The sequence below is a fragment of the Leuresthes tenuis genome, unplaced genomic scaffold (genome assembly GCF_036924035.1).
Source record: "Leuresthes tenuis unplaced genomic scaffold, fLeuTen1.0.hap1 SCAF_12, whole genome shotgun sequence".
Lineage (NCBI taxonomy): Eukaryota > Metazoa > Chordata > Actinopteri > Atheriniformes > Atherinopsidae > Leuresthes > Leuresthes tenuis.
Window position 1 is genome coordinate 34,659,413 of NW_027325366.1, and position 13,960 is coordinate 34,673,372.

Sequence of the window (13,960 nt, forward strand, 5' to 3'; positions counted from 1 at the left end):
TTTCATCATCCTGGATCTTGGCGGTGATGGCTTTGGATGGCTCTCCGTCACCAACCTCATTCACAGCTTTGACGCGGAACTGGTACTCCTGGTTCTCAGAGAGGTTCTCGATAGTTCCGCAACACTCTGTGAAGATCTTGCGGTTGGCCACTTCAAACTCGGTGCTGTCGGACCTCATCTTCTCTACATAGTATCCTCTGATGGGGCTGCCGCCGTCGGTGAGAGGTGGCTGCCAGGCCAGAGTGATGGTGGACTTGCTTCTGTCAGTGTAGTGCAGTTTCTCAGGGGCAGATGGAGTACCTGCAACATGGTAGAAGACGTCAGTTCGTATCCCTACAATGTCAGGTGATAACGACACCTGTTCTTTTCCGGTGTGTTTACCTTTGGGATCCTCAGCCAAGATGGGTCCCAGGTCTGCTGGAGCTCCGTCGCCGTACTTGTTCCGGGCGATGACCCTGAAGTCATACTCCTCGCCAGACAGCAGGCCTTGGATGTCACACTTACAGGACGCCGTCTCAATGGGTTGTCGGAAAAGCTTCATCTTGGCATCCTTCCTCAGCACCTCGTAACCAATGATGTCACTACCTCCGTTGTCCAGGGGGTCCGACCAGGTGAGCACGATGTTCTTCTTGGTCACCTGGACTGTCTTCAGGTCGACCACTGGTCCAGGAACATCTACAGAGACACAGTGGCAGTTAGTTGAGGATATATTAACTTCTTGAAGTTTCTCTAAAATAACAAAGAATCAGTTTGCCCATCTGAATAACCCGATGTGACAACCAGATGAAGATAGGAACGTGCTCGGTTCAGTTGGCCTTACAGAACTAGTCAGGGACCTACAGAGGTGTCCCTTCTGCAGGTTGAGGCTGTAATGTATTCATGGAACACTGACCCATAACATCCACTCTGGTCTCTGCCGTCTTGGTCCCGCTGCTGTTGGTACCGGTGATCTGGTACTTTCCGTGATCCGCCCTCACGGCCTTTTTGATAAACAGAGCACTGTTCTTGCCCATGGTCTCTACAATCATCCTCTCTTTGTCAGTTTCAGCATCATCTTTGGCCCATTTGACCTCTGGCTGGGGTCGGCCCGTCACCACAGCAGGAAGCCTCAGAGAATCGCCGGCTTTGATCATGACGCCATTCTTCACAGTGTCATCAAACACTACGACAGGAGTTTCTGAAGGAGACAGAGGGTGGGTGAGAACTGGCAAAGCTGCAACTCAGCTGCAGCTCAACAGGAAATCTCACGCTGATTTGTCAGGAGAGCATTTGCTGTTTGGGAAGCAGTTGCAGGAAGAGTTCAATTGGGTTCAAACTTGCTTTCAATAAAGTAACAAAACAAAATCCTAATAAAATCTGTTGAGTTGTCTTCTTGGCTGTTCATCAGAAAACAGTTCATACCTTGAGGCTCTTTGACGGTCACAGGTTCAGTAACACCAGGAGCTCCAGGACCGGCATCGTTGACAGCAACAACCCGGAAGTAATAGTCTGCCCCTTCAGTGAGGCCCGTCACGGTGTACGTCAGCTCCTTACACCTGAACTCTGTGCAGCGCTTCCATTCCTTCTCTCCAGCCAAAACCTGTGGACACAAACCCAGAAGTTCACATTTCTGTTTTGGTTGCCCTGAAAAAGCCAGAAGCTCCCAGTGTGCTCATTTCCTTACCTTCTCAACATGAAAGCCCAGAATGTCTCCTCCACCGTTGTACAGTGGGGGCTTCCAGGCTAAGATGACTGAGTCTTTGCCAGTGTCCACGACCCATGGAGTAGGGGGTCCAGGAGGAACTGCAGGGGCAGAGACACATTTAATATTTACATGTTACGCATAGTACAGATAAAAAAGATACTTCTGTTGTACTGACAACAGAGTCTGTAAGAAGAAAATCTGAAGATGATCTTTGGGAGGTGTGGAATTTTTGCTAACAGGGTGAGTTAGTTACCGGTTAACATGTCAATCCAGTGCTAACAGGGTGAGTTAGTTACCTGTTAACATGTTAATCCAGTGCTAACAGGGTGAGTTAGTTACCGGTTAACATGTTAATCCAGTGCTAACATGGTGAGTTAGTTACCTGTTAACATGTTAATCCAGTGCTAACAGGGTGAGTTAGTTACCGGTTAACATGTCAATCCAGTGCTAACAGGGTGAGTTAGTTACCAGTTAACATGTTAATCCAGTGCTAACAGGGTGAGTTAGTTACCGGTTAACATGTCAATCCAGTGCTAACAGGGTGAGTTAGTTACCGGTTAACACGAGCTGGGTTAAAGAAGTGCTAACATGGTGAGTTAGTTACCGGTTAACATGTTAATCCAGTGCTAACAGGGTGAGTTAGTTACCTGTTAACATGTTAATCCAGTGCTAACAGGGTGAGTTAGTTATCTGTTAACATGTTAATCCAGTGCTAACATGGTGAGTTAGTTACCGGTTAACACCAGCTGGGTTAAAGCAGTGCTAACAGGGTGAGTTATTTACCGGTTAACACGAGCTGGGTTAAAGCAGTGCTAACATGGTGAGTTAGTTACCTGTTAACATGTTAATCCAGTGCTAACAGGGTGAGTTAGTTACCTGTTAACATGTTAATCCAGTGCTAACATGGTGAGTTAGTTACCGGTTAACATGTCAATCCAGTGCTAACAGGGTGAGTTAGTTACCAGTTAACATGTTAATCCAGTGCTAACAGGGTGAGTTAGTTACCTGTTAACATGTTAATCCAGTGCTAACAGGGTGAGTTAGTTACCGGTTAACATGTCAATCCAGTGCTAACAGGGTGAGTTAGTTACCGGTTAACACGAGCTGGGTTAAAGCAGTGCTAACAGGGTGAGTTAGTTACCGGTTAACACGAGCTGGGTTAAAGCAGTGCTAACATGGTGAGTTAGTTACCGGTTAACATGTCAATCCAGTGCTAACAGGGTGAGTTAGTTACCAGTTAACATGTTAATCCAGTGCTAACATGGTGAGTTAGTTACCGGTTAACATGTCAATCCAGTGCTAACAGGGTGAGTTAGTTACCGGTTAACATGTTAATCCAGTGCTAACAGGGTGAGTTAGTTACCTGTTAACATGTTAATCCAGTGCTAACAGGGTGAGTTAGTTATCTGTTAACATGTTAATCCAGTGCTAACATGGTGAGTTAGTTACCGGTTAACACCAGCTGGGTTAAAGCAGTGCTAACAGGGTGAGTTAGTTACCGGTTAACACGAGCTGGGTTAAAGCAGTGCTAACATGGTGAGTTAGTTACCTGTTAACATGTTAATCCAGTGCTAACAGGGTGAGTTAGTTACCTGTTAACATGTTAATCCAGTGCTAACAGGGTGAGTTAGTTATCTGTTAACATGTTAATCCAGTGCTAACATGGTGAGTTAGTTACCGGTTAACACCAGCTGGGTTAAAGCAGTGCTAACATGGTGAGTTAGTTACCGGTTAACACCAGCTGGGTTAAAGCAGTGCTAACAGGGTGAGTTAGTTACTGGTTAACACATTCTGATGAAAACTTACGGATGGCATCCATGGTTACAATGCGGTCAGTGGGCTCACTGAAGGGCCCGGGGCCAGCGAGGTTCTCGGCACAAACTCTGAAGATGTAGGTGAGTCCCTCCATCAGACCTGTGACCTTCACATCCAGAGAGTTGAGCAGGGCCCGGTTGACCCGGGTCCAATGTTTACTGTTCACCTCCTTCCTCTCAATCCAGTATCCCAAGATCGGGCTGCCGTTGTCCTTCGGCTCGTGCCAGGAGATGTGGACGGTGCTCGCCGTCACCTCATGCACTCTGGGGGTGTTTGGTGCATCAGGAGGATCTGAGAGGGGAGGGTGAGTGACGTAACTACCTTTAGGGGACGTGGGACTTTAACTCTCCTCTCAACAGTGTCATTCACTGAATCCAGATTCCAATTGAACTCTCAACCTTGTAATTCCCACGTGTTTTAAATACTCACTGAATTGGTTCTTGGCGACCAGCGGCTCTGAGACGCACGGAGGGCCGCAGCCGTACTTGTTCTCAGCAGTGACTTTGAAGATGTACTCCTTCCCCTCGATCAGCTTGGTGACAGGGAAGCTGCTACCCTTCAGGGTGGAGGTGACAGTGATCCAGCCAATCTCATCATTTTTGTTGTCTTTCTTCTCCAGGATGTAGTTCAGGATCTCGCTGCCACCGTCATCCTCAGGCGGCTCCCAGTTACAGATGACTGAGGTGTTCCTGATCTCATCGAAGGTGAAGTTGATTGGAGCGCCGGGTTTGTCTGCGTGAAAACAAAAGCGGGATGATCTTTCATCTCAAGAGCCCAATAAATGTTTACTGATAAAAGCTGAGAATAAATATGAGGACACAAAGCAAGTCGATAAACTCGCTTCTTACCCAAGACGTTGACGAAGCAGGTGGCGGTGGCCACACCATGAGTGTTCTCCACCTTGATGGTGAAGTCGCCATGGTCCACCCTGACAGAGTCACGGATCATCAGAGCTGCTTGGCCTTTCTTGGTCTGATCCAGACCGAGACGCTCACGCAGAGGAGTCACAAACTCCTCTTCTGGCTCTGGGACCTGCAGGAATTGAAACAATGTAGAATCTTCCAGAAACATGTGAAAACATTCAGGGCTCTCTGATGTCCCAGTGAGAACACAAACCTTAGCCTTGGTCTTCTTCTTTTTGAGCACAGGAACAACCTTCTTGGTGGGCTCTTTGGTGACGTCCTCCTCGTTCCTCAGCCAGGTGACTTTGGGGTATGGAGAGCCGGAGATGAAGGCATCGATGCGGATCTCCTCGCCTTTCTTAATGGAAACACCGGACTGCACACGGGCATGCAGGGTGACCTTTGGTTTGTCTGAAAGGAAAACCACAGAAATTTAAGCCTCAAATGAATTAAACTGAATTTCTCTGGGTAACTGGCTGACTTTAAAGCATCAATCGTTTGACATACCAACAGGGTCTGCAGCCTTCATCAGTGGCGTGCTACGTGATGGCTCACTGACTCCGGCAGCATTCTCGGCTCGGACCCTGAATTGATACTCCGTGTCTTCCTTCAGGCCCTCCACCACAAAAGACAAACCAGGGACCAGGCTGGGGGTGACCCTCTCATAGCGGTCACCGTCCTTCTCAATCTTCTCCACGATGTAGCCCTGGATGGGGCAGCCCCCGTCATAGTCTGGAGCCTTCCAGGTGACTGTGATGGACTTGGATGTTGGGTCCTGAGCCTCAACCTGGATGGGCGGGTCTGGTTTCTCTGTGGGGTCAGAATCAAGAACACAAAAAGAATGTGAGTTGTCTCATCAGCCAGGACCACCACAGAATTATGACTTCTGCACCTATGGACCTCCATACAGCCGATCTGATCCCATCTTAATAACTTAATATTTTCCACTAGAATACTGAGAATCCTACAGTGGGTACAGAATATGAGCAGGCTCAGCTGCACATGAGCTAAATGCTTACAGTTGTAACACAGACCTGATGTCCTGCAGCTGGAAACAGAACTTACGTTTGATTTCCTCTGTGATGACTGGGTTGCGTAGCTCCAGATATTCTCCAGCTCCGACCTGGTTGACGGCCTTCACCCTGAAGTAGTACTCACAGTTGATGTACAGTTCTTTGACGATGTAGGTCAGGACATTCTCTCCTGACATGACGGGCATGTACGTTTTCTTGGACGCCTCACGGCGCTCCAGTGTATAGCTGACAATGGGTGTGCCACCATCATCTTCTGGGGCCTCCCAGCTGATCTTACAGGAGTTCTTGGAGACGTCACTGGAGGTTACGTCTTTACACTGACCAGGAAGTCCTGGAAGGAGGCAAAAATGTGTTAGAAGAAGACTCCTGCTTAGCTTTTTTTTTAAACCAGACCCTAAAACTCTTTGAGAAAAATTCATTTACAGAAACCCAGAATCACTGGACTGGACGATTCTGTCATACTGTGTCATATTTTCTGAAGTGCAGTTTAATGAATCATCCTACCAATAACTTTGACATTGATGGTCCCGGTGGCAGCTCCCAGGCTGTTCTCCAGAGTGATGGTGTAGGCACCAGCGTCTGCTCGTGTGCACTTCAGCAGCTCCAGGTGAGCGCTGTTCATCTCCACGGTCATAGAGAGCCTGTCGTCGGCCTTACACTCTACTGTGTCCTTCTGCCAAATCATCTTTGGCGTCGGAATCGCCCTATAGGGGATGTTCAGGTGCATCTTTTCTCCCTCAACCACCACAACGTCCTGTGCTTCCAGATTCATGGTTGGAGCACCTTCAGACCAGAGCACAGGGTCATTATTCAGGATTAGCTCTCATGTATGCCACTTTTACATCATTAGATATAAATCTTTCTATGCTCACAGTCAGGATCCTTGGTGGAGACTTTGTCGGAGATCTCTGAGGGATCACTGACACCGATTGAGTTGATCGCGCGAACTCTAATGACGTACTTCTTCTCTGGCTTGATACCATCATCGATCCTGAACTTCAGCTCCTTGATGGGTCTGTTGTTGACCCGAAGCCATTTCAGCTCCGGACGGGCCTCTGCCACCTCAACATGGTAACCTGTTACCGGGGAGCCGCCATCCTTGACTGGAGGCTTCCAGGTGACGTTGATGTGTTCCCTGCTGGCGTCGACGATGGTCACCTCCAAAGGAGGAGACGGAGGACCTGGACGGAAACACACCCTGCATTCACCTGGAAAACCCAGATCATCAACTGTGCCTGAAATGCAAACTGAGAGTTTCTTACTGGTTGCATCCTCGATGGTGAGAATCACAGTGGGTTCACTTGGATGTCCGACTCCAGCTTCATTCTCAGCTCTGACCTGGAACTGCACCTCTGATCCTTCATCGACATCCGTCACCTTGAACTGAGTTTGTCTGTCGGGAGTCTTGCAGCACTTCAGCCAGCGAGTTCCAACCTTTTCTTTCTTCTCAATCACATACCTGGGAAGCAAAAATAGTTTGTCTTGATGATCGGTTTGTAACACTATCAAGGCAAATGACAGTTGGGTGTATTTTTTGAATTCCACTGAAAGAATGGAAAGATTTCCACCCCTTCCCTACACATAATATCACTACTGAACAAAGTGCATGTTGGTGGCCATCTTGTCTTCAGTAATCTGTTGTTTTATAGCAGTTATGTGTCTTACTTAGTTATGGGTCTGCCACCGTTGCTCTTGGGAGGTTCCCATTTCAGCTCCACATGTCTCTTGGTGACCTCCACCACTGTCAGGGCGTAAGGAGGTCCAGGAGTTGCTGAAACAAAATGCAGCAAACATTAATATGTGTTCCACATAGTTTGGTTTCCTGAAGTTTGGTCCAGATGGTACACTGAAGGTCGCTGGCTTATCATAATCAGAAATATAATTACTGAACCAAAACGCAGCTCTTTGCTGTGTTGCTGGAAACTTACTGAAGGTGTCCTTTGCGAGCACGGCGTCCTCCAGCTCGCAGAATTCACCCATGCCCACAGCGTTCTCAGCAGCTACGCGGAACACGTACAGCGATCCTTCATTGAGAGGAGTCACAGAGTATTTCAGCTCCTTGACGGTGGTGTCGACAGTCTGCCAGGCCTTCCGCCTCACGTCCCTCTTCTCCACCACGTAGTTGGTGATGGGTGAGCCTCCATCAGTGCTGGGAGCCTGCCATTTCAAATCAGCGTTGATCTTGGTGATGTTGGCCACCTCCAGCCACTGAGGAGCAGATGGAGGGTCTGGCAGATGGAAACACGGGTTGTTATATTTGAATGAAATTCTTTCAGAAACATGTCCCCCTGGTTCCCACCTCCAACTGAACTTACAGAGTCTCTCCTTGCAGACTACGGGGTCACTGGGCTCACTGGGCTCACTCTCGCCAGCCTTATTGACGGCTTTGACCCTGAAGGAGTACTCCTGCTTCTCCATGAGACCCTTCAGCTGGTGCTCAGTCTGAGGAACATCCTCTGCAATCCGGATCCATTCCTCACTTCCAGTTTTCTGGAACTCAATGATGTAGCCTTCAATCTTAGCCCCGCCGTCATGCTCCGGGCGTGTCCATGCCAACAAGGCCGTGGTCTTGGCAACATCCCTGACGACGGGTTTACCAGGAGCCCATGGAGGATCTTAGGAAGGATTCCATAATGTTATAATCATCAAATCACTCATATTTCCAATCAATTCACTGTCAACACTTGATCCTGATACATCTTTTAACCAAAGCTGATGGTTCCAACAGACAATGTGACATACCGATGGGATCTTTGATGAGCACAGGATCTGTCTCTGCACTTGGTTTTCCAGGTCCAGCCAGATTCTCTGCCAGAACACGGAAGCGGTACTTCTTCTTTGTGGGGAGCCCCTTCACCCTGGAGACAGAGATATGCAGTCAGAAAGCCTGCTGGATGATTCATGCTTGGTAGTACTTTGATTAACTGCTTGTATGAACTTATCACCTAAAGGTTGTGTCCTTAATGGGCAGTTTGTTGCATCTAATCCACTTGTCGCTCTCTGGATCAAACTTCTCGATCCAGTATCCGATGATGGGACTGCCGCCATCCTCATCCGGCTCAAACCAGGTCAGAGTCACCGCGTCTTTGGCGATGTCAGAGGGAGTGACTCTGGTCGGAGGACCAGGAGGATCTGAAGCAGATAGAAAACAACGATAATTGAAAATGGAGTCACTTGTGCAGTTCAGATTCGACAGAAAGGCTGCAGTGTGTGACAACATACCGAAGGAGTACTTTGCAATGATGGGTGTGTGCTCTGCAGGCGTGCCAATGCCGTACTGGTTCTCAGCACTGATCCTGAAGACGTACTCCTTCAGAGCTGTGAGCTTGCAGGCCTTGAAGGTGGTGTGTTTCACGGTGGCTGACAGCTTGACCCACTCCTCTTTGTCGATCTGACGACACTCAACGATGTAGTTGGTGATGGGGGAACCGCCATCGTCTCTGGGAGGGTTCCAGGCCAGGGCGCAGGACTCATTGGTGATCTCAGAGATATCGAAGGCAGCTGGAGGGCCGGGTTTATCTGATCAAGGAAGGAACAACAGGGTGGTCATGTCTCACTTTTACATGCTTTCTAAAGTGACACAAACTAATGAAAGCTTTGGTCTGCTCTTTGATGACAAAGAAGTCATTTTCTGACCATCCACAGCTTGAAGGCCGTGTTTGCTTAGTACAATTCTACTGAGACTGGACCTTAATGCAGTGTAACTGAGAGGAACAAAATCTGTGTAAGTCTGCCTCAGTACCGAGGATGTTGACATCAATGGTGGCGGTGGCGCGCCCACAGATGTTGACTGCCTCGATGATGTAGGTGGCGGTGTCTCCTCTGGTGGTGTTGCTGATGGAAAGCTTTGAGTGTCCTGGCTGGGTTTCGATGGTGATGCGGTCCTCAGCCCGCAGGACGAGGTCAGCCTTGGTCCACTTTATCCGGGGATCAGGCTGTCCTTTAACGTCTGCGGGAAGCTCAATTTTGGAACCAGCTCTTGCAGTCAGACCGGCCAGCAGCTTCACATCCAGTTGGATCTCTGGAGGCTCTGTTGGTTTTTGAGAAAATAATTACCGTTTAAAACTGCACATGCCATCTCTCTGCTCATTACAACTTGCCCCGTTACCATGGAGACAACACTCTTAGTCCCAGTTAAAGACTTATTCATTTGTTAGAAGCTTCTTCCGTTCACTTAATAAACTGCTGAAAAGAAAAATGTTTGAAGAACAATAATTGCCATGACTTATAGAAGCCACAGCACTGTTTGAAGGGAACATGATGCACACAGACCAGCCTACCTCTAGCATCCACAGCCTGTATCTCATCAGTGGCCCTGCAGGGTCTGCTGGCCCCCAACTTGTTGAATGCTCTGACTCTGTAGGCATACCACTGGCCCTCGATCAGGCCGGTAACCTGGAACCTGTGAGCACAAAACACACCTTATATCGAACTGAGCCCTCACACAGACAGCAGCGATGGCGGTCCTTACAGCTCACTGACAGAAACAAAAGTTAAGTCTTACTTGAGCTCAGGGACGGGGTCACCGCAGGGCTCCCACTTGTCTGTGCCCCGCTGACACTTGTCCACCACGTAGCCTTTAATGTTAGCACCACCATCATACTTGGGAGGCTCCCAGGAAAGGAAGATGCTCTTGGCGCTCTTATCACGCCACTTGAGGTTCTCAGGAGGATCGGGAATAGCTGCAGGAGAAACGATGACATTCAGGCCGTTTGCAAAAATATTTTCTGGATAACTTTTCCTAACAAATCTGTGTCCTTGGCCCTAAGCCCCGGGGGTTTCTCATCCAGAGTTCATTCATGTCAGAGTGAATACTCACTGGCTGGCGAGGACACGTTGACGGGCTCGTCCATGTACGCCGGCTCTCCCGGTCCGCACTTGTTGCAGGCGATGACGCTGAACAAATACTCCTTTCCCTCGATCACATCTGTCACCGTGTGCTCCAGGTCTATGACGCCGGTCGCCACCTGGAGAGAATCACAGTGATGAGTCCATCACAGCACCTCTACAGCTCACACAGGTTCCTAACACTTTCTGAATGACTTCAGAGGGCCCGCGGCCCCGGTCGGCTCAGCCGTACCTTGGCCCAGGTCTTGCGAGAAACTTCTCTCTTCTCTATCTGATAGTGGGTGACTGGGCTGCCTCCATCGTGCTCCGGGGCCTCCCACATCAGGTGGACGTGGTGTCGGGTCACCTCGGCCACCTTGAAGTCCTTGGGGGCACTGGGGCATGCTGGGAAATAAAATGACAGAGGAAGATATTTGGTTCCACTGTAAATATAGAATAAACAGAACAGAGGAATCGTTGTTACCGATGACGTTGACTTCAATCTCTCCAGAGACGGAGGAGACGTCATTCTGCAACTGCAGGGTGTAGGTGCCTTTGTCTGGGCGGACGCTCGGCGTGACGGTCAGCTCTGTGAACGTGGGCTTCGTCACCATGGAAACACGCTCATCTGAGGTGGTCAGCTCCTTCTCCCCGAACGTCCACTTGGCGACAGGGGTCGGGTATCCGGTAATGGGCACTCTGATGGTGAGAGGCTGAGGGACGATCACTTCCAGGCCATTCCTGAAGCCGCTCAGGTCAAAGGTCGGACCCACTGCAGACAGACAAGCGTTTTCCTAAATGTGGACTTTTTTCTGTCTCTGAACAATTTCCTTTAGAGTTTGTACTGGATCTAAAGTCAGAATAAAATCTAAAGTCATGAGCAGCAGACTTTGTCTCATACCGTGAGGGTCGTCAGCAAGCAGCGGTCCAAGCTGCTCAGTTGGATCTGAGAGGCCAGCAGCGTTCTCAGCACACACTCTGTACAGGTACTTCTGACCCGGCTTCAGTCCAGACACCTGAGGAGGGGACAGACGGCAGTGATCAAGAGTTGGCTCTAAAGAAGCAGCTGACAGACAAGCAAGGAGCTAAAGTCCATGGAGGGGACATGTTTGGTACCCGGTAGACGAGGTCAGGACACAGTCTGGCGTTGCAGCGCAGCCACTTGTCAGTTCCCTCGTCACATTTCTCGATGATGTAGCCGGTGATCATGCTGCCGCCGTTGGACGTGGGCGTCTCCCAGGTCAGTGTGACAGCTGTTTTGATTTGGTCACTGAAGTTCAGATTCAGAGGCGGGCTTGGCCTCTCTGCAGGGGCGTGACAGGAAGAACAGTGACCTCACGCTCTTTTACAGGAAGTGGAACTCAAACGTTTGAACTGCTGGTTTTCACTCACCGATGGGATCCATGATCTTGACAGGGTTGGTGGCGGCACTGGGCCTGCCGATGCCTGCCTTGTTTTCAGCTCGGACCCTGAAGATGTACTCCTTGTGCTCCACCACGTCGTTCAGTGTGGCTGAGCGGTCGCTGGCGCCGCACACCATAGCCGCCTCCCACTTCACAGACGTCCGGTCACGGAGCTCAATCACATAGGCAGTGATCTCTGAGCCGCCGTCAAACTTGGGAGGCTCCCAGGTGACAGTGGCACCAAACCTGTTCACGATGCCAACTGCAACGTTTTCTGGAGCATCTGGAACGTCTGGTGGCAGAAAAGCAGCACGGGAGGGTTTGATTTGGGCTGAAGTGAGCTTCTTATAGCTGAGGGAAGCATGCACCTGTAAGTGTTACTTACCAAACTTGTTCTTGGCCTGAACAGCATCCTCAGTGGCAACAATGGGTCCGCTGCCGACTCTGTTCCGGGCACAGACCCTGAACAGGTACATGGAGTCCTTCTGGAGGCCGCTGACACAGTACTCCGGAGTATCAGCACGATCCGTTGCCAGAGTCCAGGTCTTCCGTTTCACGTCACGCCTCTCTACAATGTAGGCGATGATCTTGCTGCCACCATCGCTCTCAGGCTCATCCCAGGCCAAGCTGACCTCGCCATCAGCGGTATCAACCACTCTCAGGTTCTTGACGGGTCCAGGAACATCTGAAACCCCCAAACATGTCACTGAACACTCCTCTCTTCACAGTGTTGATCCAACACAGGCAGTGATTTAAACCTTCAGACTCACCGATCACATCCAGGTTGATGAACGCCTCTCCCTCGCCGTGCTTGTTTTTGATGACCACTCTGTAGCGGCCCTGGTCCTCCTTGCTGGGGCTCTTCAGGCGGTACTCGGTCTTGTCAACGGAGGTGTCGATGTTCTGAACAGGCAGACTGCTGCCCTCAAAGAACCACTCAGCATTGGCCCGGGGGTAGGCGTCGTAGGGCACGCTCATTAGGAAGGGTTTCCCCGCATCTGTCACCAGGTTCTGGTCGGTGGTTTTGATCTTTGGAACGGCTGCAGAAGGAAGGGGAGGGCTTTTTAAAGTGTGTTTTCTTTCATTCACATGAATCAGCTCCCACATTTCCCACGATGCCTCTGACTTTCTGAGGCAGTCTCTCCTGAACAGACCACAGAGCGGACTCACCTGCCAGCTCCAGCTTGGCTCGGGCATCCTTGTCTTTGGCCACGATCCTGTACTCTCCCTGGTCTCTGGGTCTGATCTCACAGACCTGCAGCCTGTGGACTTTCCCCTCACTGATCATCTGGTACTTGTCTCCCTGGACGATGATCATATTGTTCCTCATCCACTTCACTTCCACTCGGTCCTTGTTGAGCTCCACCTCGAACACGATGTCGGAGCCTGGAGGTTCGAACACGTCCTGCGGCGGCCGGACGATCTCCACCGGAGTTTCTGCGGGACATAAAATCACGTTCATCATCACGATTCCACAGAAATGTTTCCGTCTGTGTTTCCTTGAAAATTAAGAAATGAGGAGCTCACCCTCTACAAAGAGCCTGGCTCTGGTCCTCCTCTCATCCACACCACAGGCGTATTCACATTCATCGTCAGGTCTGCACACCTTGATGATCAGCCTGCACATTTTGCCTTCTTTTTCCATGTGATATCTGCAAAAACACAACAGCAATGACCATCACCATCAGAACTGGCTGTCATCTCTCACAGCAGGTCTGTTTTAGTCGAATGCGGTCCAGATTACGGTGTAATTTGACATTTTCAGAGCTCAGAGCTGCTGAGTTTGTCTGCCAACACACGGTGGTACCTGGGTCCTTCTCTGATCTCTCGTCCGTTTCGGTACCACTTGACAACGGCCTTCTCTTTGGTCAGCTTGCAGCTGAACTCTGCGTCCTCAAACTCGGTGATGGTCTGGTCCTTGAGCTGCACGTTGAAGTCGGTCGGCGCCTCGCTGATGATCAGCTCGGCAGCACACTTTTCGTCTCCGACCACGGCGGTGTACTCGCCCTCGTCGTCCATGACGCAGTCTTTGATGGTCAGCATGTGCTTGAGGCCGTCGGCCCGGTAGACGATGCGTTTGCTGAGCGTCACTTCCTGTCCGGCCTTCATCCATTTCACCGTCACCTCCGGCCGGTTCACCTTACAAACGAAGCTGATGGTCTTCTTCTCCTGAGTCTCGATGTCCTCCATGGGCTCCAGGAACTTCAGCTTCTCCTCTGTGGAGCCACACAATGATTCACAGTGAAAGTTAGAAAAACATGGGAGCAGGGAAACGAAGCCGCTCTGACCTTCAGT

General features: G+C 50.0%; 1 protein-coding gene across 1 annotated transcript in view; it reads right to left on the bottom strand.

The window, feature by feature from the left end:
- LOC140319289 (titin-like) overlaps positions 1-13,960 on the bottom strand; it is a 159,625-nt gene that overhangs the window by 68,688 nt on the left and 76,977 nt on the right. The window contains 33 exon segments of the mRNA XM_072396876.1: positions 1-300; positions 382-675; positions 893-1,177; positions 1,402-1,579; positions 1,664-1,782; positions 3,491-3,790; positions 3,929-4,231; positions 4,348-4,812; positions 4,909-5,211; positions 5,467-5,766; positions 5,940-6,218; positions 6,308-6,616; positions 6,698-6,894; positions 7,101-7,206; positions 7,364-7,663; positions 7,751-8,050; positions 8,178-8,293; positions 8,381-8,567; positions 8,658-8,954; positions 9,178-9,465; positions 9,716-9,837; positions 9,940-10,117; positions 10,255-10,402; positions 10,516-10,667; positions 10,747-11,034; positions 11,164-11,278; positions 11,379-11,566; positions 11,655-11,957; positions 12,051-12,350; positions 12,436-12,705; positions 12,836-13,102; positions 13,193-13,317; positions 13,473-13,881. Of these exon segments, the coding sequence (XP_072252977.1) occupies positions 1-300; positions 382-675; positions 893-1,177; positions 1,402-1,579; positions 1,664-1,782; positions 3,491-3,790; positions 3,929-4,231; positions 4,348-4,812; positions 4,909-5,211; positions 5,467-5,766; positions 5,940-6,218; positions 6,308-6,616; positions 6,698-6,894; positions 7,101-7,206; positions 7,364-7,663; positions 7,751-8,050; positions 8,178-8,293; positions 8,381-8,567; positions 8,658-8,954; positions 9,178-9,465; positions 9,716-9,837; positions 9,940-10,117; positions 10,255-10,402; positions 10,516-10,667; positions 10,747-11,034; positions 11,164-11,278; positions 11,379-11,566; positions 11,655-11,957; positions 12,051-12,350; positions 12,436-12,705; positions 12,836-13,102; positions 13,193-13,317; positions 13,473-13,881 (8,091 nt within the window).